The following is a 16,143-nucleotide window of genomic DNA, read 5'->3' as shown; positions in this document are numbered from 1 at the left end:
GCCGCAGCTGCCACGTGAGCATCCCGGACGGTGTGAGCACAAGTAAGCCACTCCGACGGGAATTTGGCCGGACGGCAACGGAGCATCGCGGGGTGGGCCTGAGGCGGTGGATACTCGGCGCAGCGCACTCCGTGAGTATGCCAATTTAAAATTTAAAATCCGGCGCTGCTCCCGATTTCAGCGCCAAAACAGATTCTCCGCCCCGTCGCCGATTGCGATTTCGGCGTCAGGGAGCAGAGAATACAGCCCATGGAATCAGTTATGGAGGCATTTTAGGGTGGAAGGAATGTCGGTGTTAATGCTGCTGTGCGAGCATCATGGGTTTGAGCCGGGGGGGATGGATAGTGGATACAGGTGGTGGAGGGTGGTGGGGCTGGTCAAGGTGAGGGATTTGGAGGAAGGGTTCACTAGTCTTGAGGAGCTAAGGGAGAGGGTAGAGCTGCCGAGGGGGAGTGAGCTCAGGTATCTGCAGGTTAGGTACTTTGCGCGAAACGTCTCAAGGGATTCCCCAGGTTACCAGGATACACCCCGCTGGAGGGACTGCTGCTTCCGGATGTGGAAGGGAGAGAAGAATTGGGGATATATACAAGTGGCTGGGAGGGCAGGGCGGCGCGCGGGTGATGAAGATCAAGGAGAAATGGGAAGCGGAATTGGGAGGGGAGATCATTTGGGGAGCATGGAGTGAGACACTGGATAGAGTAAATGGGACCTCCTCCTGTTGAAGGATGAGCCTGATGCAGTTTAAGGTGGTGCATAGGGTGCATATGACTCGGATGAGATTGAGAGGGGTCTTTCAGGGGGTAGCAGATGAGTGTGAGAGGTATGAGTGGGGACCAGAGAATCATGCACACATGCTTTGGGGTTGCGAAAAACTGGGAAGATTCTGGGCGGGAGTGTTCGTGGTCTTAGCCAGGATAGTGGAGGAGGAGGTGGATCCGGATCCTTCGATGGCGATATTTGGGGTTTCAGAGAAGCTGGAGCTCATGGAGGAGGAAGGCCGATGTCGTGGCCTTCGCCTCGGATTGCACGGCGATGAATTTGACTGGAATGGTGGTCGGCATCGTTACCGGGGTTAACGGCTTGGTTGGGTGAGCTGTGCGACTTCCTGCGGTTGGAGAAAATAAAATATGTGTAAGAGCCTCCACAGAGGGGTTTGAGAAAAGTGGGGGATGTTTGTGACTGTGTTTAAGGAGCTGCTCATGGGGGGGGGGGGGGGGGGGGGGGGGGGTGGTGGGGGGGGTGGTGGTGTTGAAAGAGGGGAGAAGTCTGTACAGCCTATATAGTTGATTGCTGGGAAGTATGTTACCCAGGATGTTTATGTGTTGTAATCTGTTTCGATACATGTTTGTAATAAATACATTTTTAAAAAAAGTTATAATAAGGTGTTCCCAATTAATGCAGGGTGAGTTTCAGGTGCTTGGGTATCCAGGTGATGCGGAGCTGGACACAGTCGCATAAATTGAATTTAGCTCGACTGGTGGGACAGATTAAGGCGAATTTTAAGAGATGGGATGAGTTGCCTCTGTCGCAGGGTGGGTGCAGACAGTGAAAATAACAGTGCTGCCTAGGTTTCTGTTTGCGTTTCAGAACTTTGTCCCCAGGTTGTTCTTTAGGAAGGTCAATGGGCTGATCTCTGGGTTTCTGTGAGTGGGCAGACCCCACGGGTGTGGTGGGCCTTTTTGAAAAGGAGAAGGGATGGGGCGCTGATACGGGGTTCTGGCATAGCCGAATATGATAATTTATTATTAGGCGGCATGTAGGGGTACGAGTCTAAGGGTTTTGTTGTTGGTGCCTTGCCATTCTTGTCAGCCAAGCCCTCTGTAAGCCCAATGGTGGTGTCGACCATAAACATGTACGGGCAGCGGAGACAGCATTTGGTGCCGTGGTGTGCGTATCGATCTGCGACAATGATAGGTTTGCACCGGTGGGGCTGGATGCAAGGTTTAGGGGGTGATGGCAGGTGGGGATTGAGCACTTTGTGGACTTGTTTATAGAGGGCAAATTCGCCGGGTTGGACAACTTCGAGCAAGTGTACGAGTTGCCCAGCGAGAATGGCTTTAGGTACCTGCTGGTTCGGAATTTCGTGAGGAAAGAGTCCTTTCCTGGGCCGCCACCTCTGGGATTGCAGGACAAGTTGCTGCCAAAAGATGAAATAGGGGAGAGGAAGGTGTCGGATATTTACAAAGAATTAATGGAGTGGGAGGGAGCACTGGTGGGGTTATTAAGCGTAAATGGGAGGAGGAGCTGGGAGGGGACGTGGGATCTGGGATGTGGATGGAGGCCTTGTGGAGGGTGAACTCGTCGTGCGTGAGGTTAAGCTTCATTCAGTTTCAGGTGTTGCATGGAGCCCACATGACGGAGGTGAGGATGAGTAGGTTCTTTGCGGGAGTAGAAGATAGGTTTGGATGGTGTTTCATAAGATTTAATAGAATTTACAGTACAGAAGGATGACATTTGGTCCATCGAGTCTGCACCTGCCCTTGGAATGAGCACCCCACTTAAGCCCATGGCTCCACCCTATCCCCGTAACTCAAGAACCTTTTTTGGACACGAAGGGCAATTTATCATGGCCAATTCACCTAACCTGCATGTCTTAGGACTATGGGAGGAACCCGGAGCACCCGGAGGAAAGCGACGCAGACATGGGAAGAACGTGCAGACTCCGCACAGACAGTGACCCAAGCCAACCCTGGAGCTGTGAAGCAACTGTGCTAACCACTGTGCCATTGTGCTGCACACTGTGCAACCGTGTTCGGGGGGGGGGCCCACAATTCATCTCCACATGTTGTGGGCGTGTCCAAGACTGAGGGAGTTCTGGCACGGGTTCTCGGACGTGGTGTCCGAGGTATTGGGTGTTGGGGTGGCGCTGCGTTCAGAGCTGGTGATATTTGGGATGTTGAATGACCCGGAGCCCAGGGGGTGAGAGAGGCCAATGTTTTGGCCTGTGTGCGTGAGCGACCTAGTAGGATTCCTGAGGCTTGAGAAGGTCATATTCGCTCTGCGAGGATCGCCAGAGGGGTTCACCCAAACGTGGAAGCCGTTTATCGATTTTTTTAAAGGAGGATTGAGGGGTCAGCAAGGGGGTGATTAAAATGGGGAAGTTAATCTGACTGTCCCCCTGCAGTACCCCTCCCACACCACCATGGATGTCACACCAGCTGAGTTGCTGATGGGCCATTGCCTTAGAACTCATGTGGATTTGGTATTTCCTACTTTGGCGGTGAGGGTGGAGGCACGCCAGACCTTCCAAAGAGGGGCAACACGTAGCGCAGTGGTTAGCACTGTAGCCTACGTCACTGAGGACCCAGGTTCGAATCCCAGCCCTGGGGTCACTGACCGTGTGGAGTTTGCACATTCTCCCCGTGTCTGCGTGGGTTTCACCCCCACATGGACAGCATGGTAGCATGGTGGTTAGCATCAATGCTTCACAGCTCCAGGGTCCCAGGTTCGATTCCCGGCTGGGTCACTGTCTGTGTGGAGTCTGCACGTCCTCCCCGTGTGTGCGTGGGTTTCCTCCGGGTGCTCCGGTTTCCTCCCACAGTCCAAAGATGTGCAGGTTAGGTGGATTGGCCATGCTAAATTGCCCATAGTGTCCTAATAGCAAGGTTAAGGGGGGGAGTTGTTGGGTTACGGGTAAAGGGTGGATACGTGGATTTGAGTAGGGTGATCATTGCTCGGCACAACATCGAGGGCTGAAGGGCCTGTTCTGTGCTGTACTGTTCTATGTTCTATGTTCTAACCCAAAAATGTGCATGTTAGGTGGATTGGCCGCGCTAAATTGTCCATTAATTGGAAAAAAAATAATTGGGTTCTCTCAATTTATAAAAAAGAAGAGAAAAAAGACCATCCAAAGAAACGTACCACACAGAAGAGCGAGAGGTCTTGCCGGTTCGGGGACTTGGATTTGGTTCGAAACATTGGCCGAGCGGATTGTGTCCCAGTCTGGGTCCATGTCATATGTGGTGAATGTGAATGGTAGGACCATCAAAAATCATAGTGATCATTTGAGGAGCTGGGGGGCAGTGACCCGCACTCAAGAACAGTCAGGACCCACTAGTGTGATCGACACTCCTGTGAATGTTCCTGGGCAGAGGGAGCCGAGAACTCCCGAATAAGCCCAGCCAGCTGAGCAGATGGGAGCTGGAGAGACCACAGAGGCGGCGGATCCTGCTGAACTGTCGACTGCCGCTGACAATATGACTACCGTGGAGGCTGTTGAGCCAGTGCGGGAACTAAGGAGTCTGTGAGCCCTTGCATGTCCCTGGACAGACTGACTTTTGATGACCTCTCTCTTCCCTGATGTTCTTACCATGTATTTAATCTATTCAGTGATGTATGGTATGTGGCCTGCTTGGGGCCAATCGCGCGGAAACGTGTGACCCCCCCCCCCCCCCCCCCACCCCCGCCAATAGCGAGTTAGCAGGGGGCCCTGGGAGCAGGCTTGGGCAACTAAGACCCATCCTAGAACATTCTATGCCTGTATGCATACCTATCTTCGTAACCACTGGAAGCCTCCAGAGTGTTGTCTTGCGCCAGCACAATAACCTTTTAATTTGAATGCCACAACTATCCCGGTTTGAATGTGCCACTTGTTGCAAACATTACTTTTTTTTTTACAATGAAGATTAATTGCATGTTTTCTAAGTGCCAGGAAAAGTAAGTTAATTTGTCAGTTACAGACTAACTAGAAACCTACCTACTTCACATATAAGCAAATGATGACCTGGAATTTTCAATAGTAACATCACCAATAATCGTTTTATAAATAGGTCAATTATTGACATCACAATTCCAAAATGTAAGCCATTAACTAGAAATTCCACACATAATTATTCATTTTAAACCAGTAAGTATTTAAATCCCTACAAAATAATCAGATGTGGAATTGTATTACTGGTGACGCTAACTGAGAAACACTTCACAGTATTATACTACAAACATTTACAAGCAAGGAACACAAGTTGACAGTGGATAATCTAATCTTTCTTGCATAGTAGACAAGTAGGGATGTGCTACAGCCACAAGATGTACAAAAAACATATACCCCCAATGTCAATGTTCATTTCATTAAATACAGATCCTATTACTGAATTGGAGTTTGTGCTTACCAGGCATTTTTTAGCATTTTCCAATAGATTCTTCCTTCTTCGAGATCCTCGAGGCACAATGTTAAGGTTGGCATGTCCAACTGCACGGTAGAAGTCTGTGCAAGTTTCATTTGAGAATGTTTCAGGGCTAAAAAGTTGAATATTGCAGTTTAAATTTCACTTTATGATTGATTACATCTTTTTTGTTTCTTAACCTTTATACTATAAATGCTGACCTTTCATCTGTTATCATCATTATCAAAGCGGAGCTAGTGGAGGAAAACAGCAAGAAAAAATTAACCCCACCACCTTCCACCCAGATTAAGTCTGTGCCAGGAAGGTCCATGATCAACTTTCCCACCCCGCCGCTAAGTAAGGCCCTGATAACTAATGTCCAATTAAGGGTTCTTCCTGCTGTTGTTGGTAGAACACAGTGATGAGCAGGCCTGTTGCCATGCAAATATCATGATATGCAAACCAGTGTGGTCTCTGGGGTGGAGGGGGGGGGGGGCACAGTGTCAGTGCAGGGGGGAGGGAGTCCTTCCTTCGAAGGCACTCAGTTTCTGATCAAGAGAAAAGACACAGAGCAGAGACTCGATCCACTGAGAGCCATGCCACTCTTGCCCTTGCTGCTGACTATGCTACAACTCCCTCTCCACTACCCCTCCCTTATTGAACCCCTCCCCTCATCACATAACTCTGGCCTGCTCTGTGATCACCTCCTGTGCATGTTGTTCCAGTAGCAGTAACCGGCTCCCCAGTGGTACTACTGGGCAAAAGGGCTGCTAGCTTCTGATTGACCAACAGCTCTAGGCCGGAGGGACTTCCGCTCCCATGGTCCTGATCCCATGGCCTTTTAATTGTCTGAGAGGCTCATAATAAGGCAGGCCTTTCTCAAAAGGAGGCAATGTGTGTCTCTCACCAACTAGCAGATGAAGACCCCAGTCATCTCCATAAATTTCCCCCAAAATATTGGCTTTAATAGTCTAGATTTTAAATAATTATTTGGATGGTGACACTCCTCCATCTTCCTTTTGACTCACTGTTAATGAAGCACTTTTGACAATATTTTCATTTTCTGGCTTCTAACGTTTGGAGATTTTAGGGCTAGAGGAAGTTATAGAGATAGACAAGGCAAAGGCATGAGGGATTTGAAGATAAGGAATAAGAATGTTAAAATGTAGTTTTTGGCGACCTAGAGCCAATGTTGTTCAGTGAGCAAAAGATGATGATGATGAACAGGATTTGTGGGTGAATTTTGCATGAACTCAAGTTTGTAGAGGGTAATAGATGAGGGGTAATTTTGGAATAGTCAAGTTTGGAAGTATCAAAAGCAGGAAGTATGTATATTCAAGACTAGAAACTATAAACATAACAATCCTTGTGAAATGAAAGTGGAATAAACATTTTGTATTGAAAAGAACTGTTTGATTGGAAGCCGTTTGTCAAAGTTCCCCATAAGAGATTATTGTGCAAAATTAAAGCACGTGGGAATGGGGGAAATGTATTGAGGTGGCTAGAAAACTGGTTGGCAGAGAGGAAACAAAGAGTAGGGATTAATAGGTCCTTTTCAAATTGGCAGGCAGTAACTAGTGGGGTGGTGAGTGGGCAAGTCAATGGCAGATGCAGTATAATTTGGATAAGTGTGAGATTATTCACTTTGGAAGCAAAAACAGAAAGGTTGTAAATTGGGAGAGGGGAGTATGCAGCAGGACCTGGATGTCCTTGTGCACCAGTTGCTGAAGGTAAGCATGCAGGTGCAGCAGGCAGTAAAGAAGGCTTCATTGCAAGAGGTTGAGTATAGAAGCAGGGATGTGTTGCTGCAATTATCCAGGGCCTTGGTGGGCCACACCTGGACTATTGTGTGCAGTTTTGGTCTCCTTCTCTGAAGAAGGATGTTTTTGCTCTCGAGGGAGTGCAGCAAAGGTTTACCAGACTGATTCCAGGGATGGCGGGACTGTCATATGAGGAGAGATTGACTAGGTTGGGATTGTTCTCGCTGAAGTTCAGAAGAATGAGAGGGGATCTCATGGAGACTTATAAAATTTTAACAGGACTAGACAGGGAAGATGTTACCAATGATGGGTCCAGAATCAGGGGTTACTGTCTGAGGATTCAGGGTAAAACATTTCAGACAGATATAAGGAGATATTTCTTCGCCCAAAGAGTGGTAAGCCTGTGGAATTCATTACCACAGGAAGTAGTTGATGCAAAAACATTGAATATATTCAACAGGCGGCTAGATGTAACGCTTGGGGAGAATAGGATCAAAGGCTATGGACAGAAAGCAGGAGTAGACTATTGAGTTGGATGATGTGGAAGGAGCTGCGCTCTGAAAGCTCGTGTTTGAATCAAACCTGTTGGACTTTAACCTGGTGTTGTAAGACTTCTTATTGAGTTGGATGATTAGCCATGATCGTGATGAATGGCGGAGCAGGCTCGAAGGGCCAAAAGGCCTCCTCCTGCTCCTACCTTCTCTGTATCTGTGCATCATTTACATAAGAACATAAGAACTAGGAGTAGGAGTAGGCCATCTGGCCCCTCGAGCCTGCTCCGCCATTCAATGAGATCATGGCTGATCTTTTGTGGACTCAGCTCCACTTTCCGGCCTGAACACCATAACCCTTAATCCCTTTATTCTTCAAAAAACTATCTATCTTTATCTTGAAAACATTTCATGAAGGAGCCTCTACTGCTTCACTGGGCAAGGAATTCCATAGATTCACAACCCTTTGGGTGAAGAAGTTCCTCCTAACCTCAGTCCTAAATCTACTTTCCCTTATTTGTCTATTCAAAATAAAAAAACAATGCAAATCTTACTCGTAGAATAACAAGACATCCTCAGGCAAAGCAGAAATGTTTCCTGGTGCTCCGTTGGGATTCAGTCTTCTAGCCATGCATATTAGCTGAAGAAACAAGTTTTCACCATTAAATTAAATTCACTATACATGTAATTAGACCTAGCTTTTGTTAACTGTACATTTTATTGGTATGTTTTCCTGCTTATAGACCACATGGTTTTATCTGAAAAAATATCAAATATATTTTAATTTAGAGAAAACGATGAATAAATAGTTTTCTTTTCTAACTGTTGTTAAATTATTATAACCCGTCCACTTATAGAGTTAAAAGCAGACCCATATATTTTTGCTTCAGTTGTTCACAAAGCCAGAATTCTTGTAATTTTAATTTAAATTTTTGATGTTACTTCTCTAAATCGTATTCAAATTAGTCAAATAGTTTAAAATAAAATTTGTTAAGATTAACACACTGGCCATAATAGTTTTGTTTGTCGATTTGTGCTCCATATTGAGAAAGATTATTGCTATACGCAATTGGTAGGTTCAAATGGCTTTATTTAATTTCTAGAATGTAGATTTTCAAAGGATTATAATAAATGCTAGTATCTGTGAATATCTTGGGTACTTAATTCTGATTTCCCTCTAAGTGAAGCAAACAAAAATGGTAATTTATGAACATTCATTATTTCCAAATGTCTTGAAACAGAATTTTAGATTAAATTTGAAGTAGTTGCAATAGTTGCAACTTACAGTTAAGGAACCAAACTTTTTAACAAAAGGATTGAAATTTTGCTGCCTGATTAAACCTGTTGAGAAATTCCTTAGACCATATGTTTAAAACGGCATTCATCGACAGAAAATAAATTATTTGAAGTCTTTGTGAAAAGAATTCAGAAAAGACTTGTATATAATTAACACATTCATTGCCGATGTAACATAACACAATTTTAACACAAGGATGTAGATCTGCATAGAATCCTTACAGGCTTCAATTAAAATGTAGCAGAAGACAATAACTATGGGTGGGATGTACCGACCAACCTGCCACGTGCCTTTCAGCGACGGAGGCGGCCCACCAGCGGGATTTACTGACCCCGCCATTGTCAATGGGATTTCCTGGTGACTGCACCCCGGAAACCCATGTGCTGGCGTGAGACTGGAATATCCCACTGGCATGAATAGCCAGTAGATTGTGTCATACATGTCACTTCCTTCTCTGTTATATAGATGAAGAAAAGTTTAATATTTAAATTAACTTACCTGATCATGGCTCAGTGAAGTCTTACCCTTCGTGGCTTTAACAAACTTCTGGAATTGTTCACTGTTCAAGTTCTTTCCTGCTGCACAACTGAACCCTTGAAGAACGGAGGTTGAAACGCTGCAATGTAGAATAACATGTTGGCAATGAGATTTTCATTAACTAGTATTTAGAAAACAAGGGTCTATTATAATGGCATTATCTTTCTCCACCAGTTCATATAGATTACAATTATTGCCGGGTGTTGGTGGTCTACAGAGTCTGATTAAGAGTAAGTATTTATTAAGTATAAGAAGTAGTAAAAGGTTCAAGCCAGGCGTTGGCTCCATGCTTGTTTGTGCAGATAGCTCTGTCCAGTACTGGACAGACCCCTAGTTGCAGTTCCTGTATTCTCTTACATCACTCTGCAGGCAGTAATGTGCTCAGTCCCATATTAAGCCTATAGGTTTCAGATAACTTATTCTACAATAACATTTCTTTTGAATTACTTTTACAATATGCAGTTCATGTACTATGAATCTAACCAGTGCCTAAAGTCAATTCCTTTCTCTGTAAGATTAATTTTAATTGCTCAAACTGATCATGACTCAAATGTGATTCTGGAACTAAAAATAATTAAATATTTTGGAAGAAACGGATATTCCATCTAAGCAAATATAGGATTAGATCATTTGCAGATGTAAAAAAGCCTTTTCTGTATTTACTTACGATTGAATGCCTATGTGAAATTATTGTATAATTGCTATCAAATTTCGGTCTTGTCATTTCAACTAAGGCATTTAACACAAAGTTAGTACGCCCTATGAAAATGTATATAAATGCATTTGAGAAAATACTTACTCATCAAAATTTATGGTAGAATTTCTTGTCAAAGTGCCAAAAAACACAGCCGCCTAAAATAAAAATCATAATCATAAACTTTACACCTGTTTTTGTGAATTTTAACTCATTAGGAGCAGTTGTTAATCATCTATACAATTAGGTCACAATTATTCAAATTGAATTCTAAATGGTAAGAAAATAATACACAGGGATTAGCAAAATGGGCAGCACTCATGACAACTTGCAAGAATTATTGATCGTGCACTGTAGTTTTAAGGTACATGATTCACAGGGAAACCGAGATTGCTTTTCTCTCCCTTCCATTATTACAAAAGTGCAAAAGCTATAAATAATGAGCAAAATTGCAAATGGTTTACGAGGTTTGGTTCGGAGCAGGTGAGATTTTTAAGTAGTGCAGTGGAATGGATGAGCAATGGGAGGATTTGTAAACAATATATTACAATCTAGCTTAGTGTTGTAAGAAATATAGAAGATATCAGCACATTATTAAGAATTTTTATGCAACAGATCTATCACTAAGACACAAAATGAATTGGTAAATTATTAAACTTCAACAGCCTCAGTGCTAAACTCTTGTGCAAAAGCATTTCAATTTTACAATAAAATGCAAAATCAGTATCAAGCTATCTGTTTTAATTTTGTTTAAACATGAAGGAAGCAATACATTGTCCTCAGCCAGCATTTTGATTGTTGACTAAATCCCTCAATGAGCGAAGAGTAATTTCCTGCTGTTGAACTGCACATCAACAAGCAATTCTAATTTAGTTAGGACAAACTTCTGAAAAAGGACAAGATGGTGTAATGAAGTAGCACACCATCCATTCACCTTTGCAATCTGAACTGGAAAACAATCTTTGTGAAAAGGATAAAAGTAATTGGACTAAATTTAAATTTTGGAAGGAGCAGGGGCAGGTTATTTACCTGCAATACATGATGGGTAATTTTTCTTTTTATTCAAGTCAATAGAATGGGGAAGTGGGTAGGGTGAGTAAAGAATGAATGATTCTCAGTTGATAGATTGAAGTGGTAATTAGTTCATCTCCCTCTTCCAACTCTTAGGGTGCTACACAAGATGTGCTTTGATAATATGCCAAATTCTTACAGGCATGGATATTCAGCACAAAGCTGAGCACACTTTGGCATTCTCTTACTGAGAAATTACAGGGATAACTCCAGGAAAGAGAAATAGAAAATTTGTATCAGTGTAATAAATGGTGCTCTTTGGAGGGTAAGCAATATACTTGGAACCAAATGATCAGAGATTTAATCTGCATCTGGCCTATGCTATGCCTCAATTGATACTAGAACTGGTTTCCAAAAGTGAAAAAGTTGTCTACGCCACAGCATTGGATCTTTTTGGATCTTTGCACCTAGAATATGAAATTTCACAAAATATTATTCAAACTTTTTATTTGACCGAGTTTTATGAAACAATTAAACAGCTTACTTGTTCCGGCATCCATTGTTTATTATTCACAAGCTTTAGGTTAATATTTCTGGAAATCAGTCGAGGCAAAGGTATTTTGGTTGCAAGCTTAGATGGAACTATCTGGATTGCTGTGATGGGATCATTTGAAGATTCAATAATCTAAAGAAGAATCAAACACATGAAAACATTTAATAAGAGTGAAGTAAAGCACTCTGTTTAAAAGATGGACTCCTCCTCTTTGGAAGCTTAAGGATTTCTAGATTGGAATATGGAATATATGTTATTTAATAGTGAAACTCCTTCACAAAAAAATGAAAACGGGAATAGCCGAGTATAATGGGTGGAATTTTCCAAGGTCTTTGCACATTACTTGCACATTCCAACACCCTTAAGGAACAATGGCAGGTGGTCTGCCTGTGATTTTCTGCTTTTGACATTAATTGAGCCAACAATATGGTGATCACAACCAGTCGGCAATCTTTTGATAAGATGAAGACTGGACATGAAGATTGCTTGTGGGGCTTCAAAATTCTGCTCAAACAATCCAGACAACAAAGCAGATGTACACAAAAATCCCAGTAACATTTCATAGTTTCCACTTCAGAGTAGAGGATGAAAGGCTGAATGTTATCCTAGAGGTTTAGGTATTTTGTGTTGTCACAAAGAACCTTGTATGTCCAAATGAAGTACAATTAGCAACAAAATATATTTTAATTGTACAGCATTATTCAATAAAGTCGATCAAAACATCAGACCTCAGCAAAATTTTGCAAATTCCAATCTAGTTTTATCGCTAAAGAAAAATGCTTAGGCTTTATTATTTTCCTGGGTACGCTATGGTAACCAGGCAGCCTACAGTGAACCTACAGCAAAAGTAAATTCATATTAATTCTTCATCTTTGTTTCTGAATGCAAAACCTTCACTGAAAATCATGCCAGAACTAATTACAGCAGGGGAATTACGTACTGTTGCAACATTTGAATTGTTGTAGCTGTTTAAAGATACAGACCGACAACAGTGTGGGGGAAGGGCGGGGTGGGGGATATCAAGGCCTTGATTAAAAGTGAAAGATGTCTTCTTCCTATCAGGTGGATGAGCAGAAATTATCCCCTACATTTTATTTTTGTTTACGGTCTATTTAATTCAATTTTATGTTCAATATCCTAAAGGAGTCAGCTTGTGAGCAGCCTGTGAGATGCCTTCATGATTGCTATTCATGTGCACAGCTTAGAAGGAAAACTGGTGGTAAGGTTTGTCCCCGAGTGTTGGCTATGTTTTTAGAGATGAGAACTTGTCATAGGCATCCCCATTTCATTTTTGTAAAACAATATCTGCCACAGCACCACATACAAAATGTGGTATTTATGATGACCCATCAAGGAAACAAATCTGACATGTAGAAAACAGCATTACAGTTGAGACTTTCTGATTTAGTACTGGTAGTTAGATGCCCTATTTGCCATTAGTATATAATCAGAAGATAGTTAATGTATTCCAGTGAACAAAAAAAAATACACCGTGTGTCTGCAGTGTTCTGATATTTGATAGTAGCCTCTTGATTCCTCAGCACCTGTACAGATTTGAAAATTTTACAGCTAATTATGAATACAGAAAATTATGCAGCTAAAAAACGGGCTGAAGCCTTAGCAGTGTGGATTCCATTTAAGTGCTGGTTTATGCCTGCCTGAAAACTCTTGGGCAACTCTGCTAAAATCTCTGGGAACGTCAGGAGGAATGAGGGAGGAGGAAGAAATGTTGTCTGCCCAAGCAGTGGACAAATCTACCCCGTGGCCCCACTTGCACCATTTCATGGGCTGTCACGACACTTTATCTGATATGGCAGATGCTAAAAATCCATTGCCCCATTGCGCTGAGATGTGAGGGAGTGGCCTGGTTTCCAAACCCCAACTCTTCCTGCACCACTGGCCTCACAATAAAAACAGGTGTAGGGAGCTTTGGAGGAGATAGAGTGTGAAAGATCAAAGTTTTTTGAAGCAGCGTCCGAGGGTCTTTGCAGCTTGGTATTACAAAATTCAAAAAAATCCGGAATCCGAGACACTCTCAGTCCCAAGCATTTTGAATAAGGGATACTCAAACTGCGTAACTCTAAATTCAAAAGCTGTATTAAGTCCTGAAAAATAGGGCAGCACGGTGGCCTAGTGGTTAGCACAGCTGCCTCACGGCGCTGAGATCCCAGGTTCGATCCCAGCTCTGGGTCACTGTCCGTGTGGAGTTTGCACATTCTCCCCGTGTCTGCGTGGGTTTCGCCCCCACAACCCAAAAATGTGCAGAGTAGGTGGATTGGTCACACTAAATTGCTCCTTAATTGGAAAAAATAATTGGGTACTGTAAAAAAAAATTTTTAAGTCCTGAAAAATAAAATAGCAATTATTATTCCATCATCGGATGCATATTTATTGGTCACTTACCTTTTGGACAACAAGTACTTTCACAGGCTCAGGAGCAAGCAACACATTTTCCACAAAGGTAGTGTCGGTAGCAACAATAGCAATCACACTGCTATTGATATTCTTTATTTCATCACTTGAAAGCCCAACTACTAAGTTTCCTAAATTCAATAGGTTGGTAGCATTGTTAACCTAGTAAGTAGAATATAAATTGTGGTTAGATGTCATGAATTCTAATCATTTGGCTATTATTCCCTCAGTCTGCAGTCCCCTGGCCTTACACAATGCCTGAATGTAATTACATTATAGGGCGCTTGACTATGCTGGAGTATGTTTCAAGTCATTTGTTATGTATGGTGCCTTAATTTATAAATCATTATATTAGGACTGGATTTAGGTCTAGGTAGCTTCTAGCCTTGCATTTTTAATTTATTTAGGCAAAACTTAACTTGTTAGCAATTCAGAATTGTAGTCATTGGTATAAATCTCATTAGAATGGGGATCAATGGTCTGAATTTCTATGGAGTCTGAGAGACTCCATGGAGGAGTGAAAATGGTGGCCTGAACCCATTTCCGGAATTCCTGACCCCATTCCCGGAGTTTCTGATTTTTAGAAGTGCGGGCTGGTTTGGGTTGCGAGCCGGCACTTTGCATCCCAGACCTAGCCAACTCCATTGCAGGGATAGGCTTATCCTAGCCCTCTGTCAGGCTGGGCCAAGTTTTAAGGAGTTGTGGTTCATCACACCTTAGGGGTGCCATTAGCCATAGTCTGCACAAAGGAATCTTTTGAATGTTAAGTTCTAACAGTCCTCTTCAGGCCCCCATCATGCCAATGGATGCACTTCATCTAGCCCCATTCCCCTGATGCCTCATGAAAAAAAAATGCTCCGCCACCCACCCACCCACCATGGCCTCTCATGCCAAACTATGGCACTTCAATGCCCATTCACTGTGCAAAATCAATTAACCCTATAGTGACACGAGGATGTGAAATAAACGGCAGCGGGGGAGATAGAACATAGAACATAGAACAGTACAGCACAGAACAGGCCCTTCGGCCCTCGATGTTGTGCCGAGCAATGATCACCCTACTCAAGCCTAACGTATCCACCCTATACCCGTAACCCAACAACCCCCCCCTTAACCTTACTTTTTAGCACACTACGGGCAATTTAGCATGGCCAATCCACCTAACCCGCACATCTTTGGACTGTGGGAGGAAACCAGAGCACCCGGAGGAAACCCACGCACACACGGGGAGGACGTGCAGACTCCGCACAGAGTGACCCAGCCGGGAATCGAACCTGGGACCCTGGAGCTGTGAAGCAGTTATGCTAACCACCATGCTACCGTGCTGCCCCTAATGGTTGAGAGAAGGTTGAGAGAAGGAGGGCCGTATCTTTTTCATTATAACTGGTAAAAAGTGCCACCGCACTTAGGTGGACCTTTTAAACACCTGGCAGTCCCTGTGGCTGCCTCTGAAATCTTTCCCATTTCAGCTGGTCTGGCTATAGCTTGCGGAATCACCCCCCTTACCAGCCAACCAACCACCACACTCCCCTCCTCCTCGACCCCCAATCCTGTCTCTCCTGGCACTTCCGCTTGAGATGGGCAAACCAAGTCAGGAATCTTTCCGACTCTCTATTCCCCTCAAGGATGAAAATCCAACACGATGACTTTGTCCATATCTTCTGACATGAGAAACTCACAGGGGATGTGTATGGTGTGAAATTATGTAGCTTCTGATTTCCAACCATTAATTGTAATTGGTAGTGCATTACTTCTTGCATTCAGCAGGTTTTCATAATGTGCTTCTAATGCTCCTAATTGGCAACATGGAATCAGTCCTATATTGTTCATTAATTGCAGAAAAGGTTTGCTTTGATTTATTTAAATCTTACCTGAAAGTTGATACCCGTACTGGTCAATTTCTTTATCAATGCATTCGCTTTTCCGTAAGTCCAGCCATTGACTTGGCGCAGGCTGCCCAAGGAGTTGAAGATAGTACTGCCATCAATCTTATTGATCTGTGTTGTTGACAGTCCAGCAGCTGATTGGCCAAGATTAGTAAGAGTATCGGAGGAGAAGCTTGTAATTTTACTCACTAGAGCAACTGCAAGCTGCAAGAAAATACAACCATCGGGGTTTTCAGATGCATTGTCCTCATCGGTGCATGAGATCTTACCGAATAATAATTTGCAGGGATAGTAGGTTTTACCAAAAGGAATGTTTTAAGGTTTTAAATGAAATAGCGAGGTAAAAGAGTTTGAATGCCAAAGATTAATCAAATAAGGTTATATGAACAAATAGGGAGCA

At 43.2% G+C, this 16,143-nt stretch overlaps 1 protein-coding gene across 1 annotated transcript in view; it reads right to left on the bottom strand.

The window, feature by feature from the left end:
* The window catches only part of LOC119978154, a 512,568-nt gene that overhangs the window by 28,878 nt on the left and 467,547 nt on the right, over positions 1 to 16,143 (bottom strand). Inside the window, exons 156-162 of the mRNA XM_038819593.1 lie at positions 15,729 to 15,947; positions 13,849 to 14,019; positions 11,437 to 11,577; positions 9,987 to 10,039; positions 9,149 to 9,266; positions 7,908 to 7,993; positions 5,109 to 5,235 (exon numbers count right to left, since the gene is read on the bottom strand). Coding sequence (XP_038675521.1) covers positions 5,109 to 5,235; positions 7,908 to 7,993; positions 9,149 to 9,266; positions 9,987 to 10,039; positions 11,437 to 11,577; positions 13,849 to 14,019; positions 15,729 to 15,947 — 915 coding nt within the window. The remainder of the gene's footprint in view (positions 1 to 5,108; positions 5,236 to 7,907; positions 7,994 to 9,148; positions 9,267 to 9,986; positions 10,040 to 11,436; positions 11,578 to 13,848; positions 14,020 to 15,728; positions 15,948 to 16,143) is intronic.

This window comes from Scyliorhinus canicula, chromosome 15, assembly GCF_902713615.1.
Source record: "Scyliorhinus canicula chromosome 15, sScyCan1.1, whole genome shotgun sequence".
NCBI classification, from domain to species: domain Eukaryota; kingdom Metazoa; phylum Chordata; class Chondrichthyes; order Carcharhiniformes; family Scyliorhinidae; genus Scyliorhinus; species Scyliorhinus canicula.
Note: the sequence above shows the minus strand (reverse complement) of the source record. Positions and strands in the feature narration are given on the sequence as shown.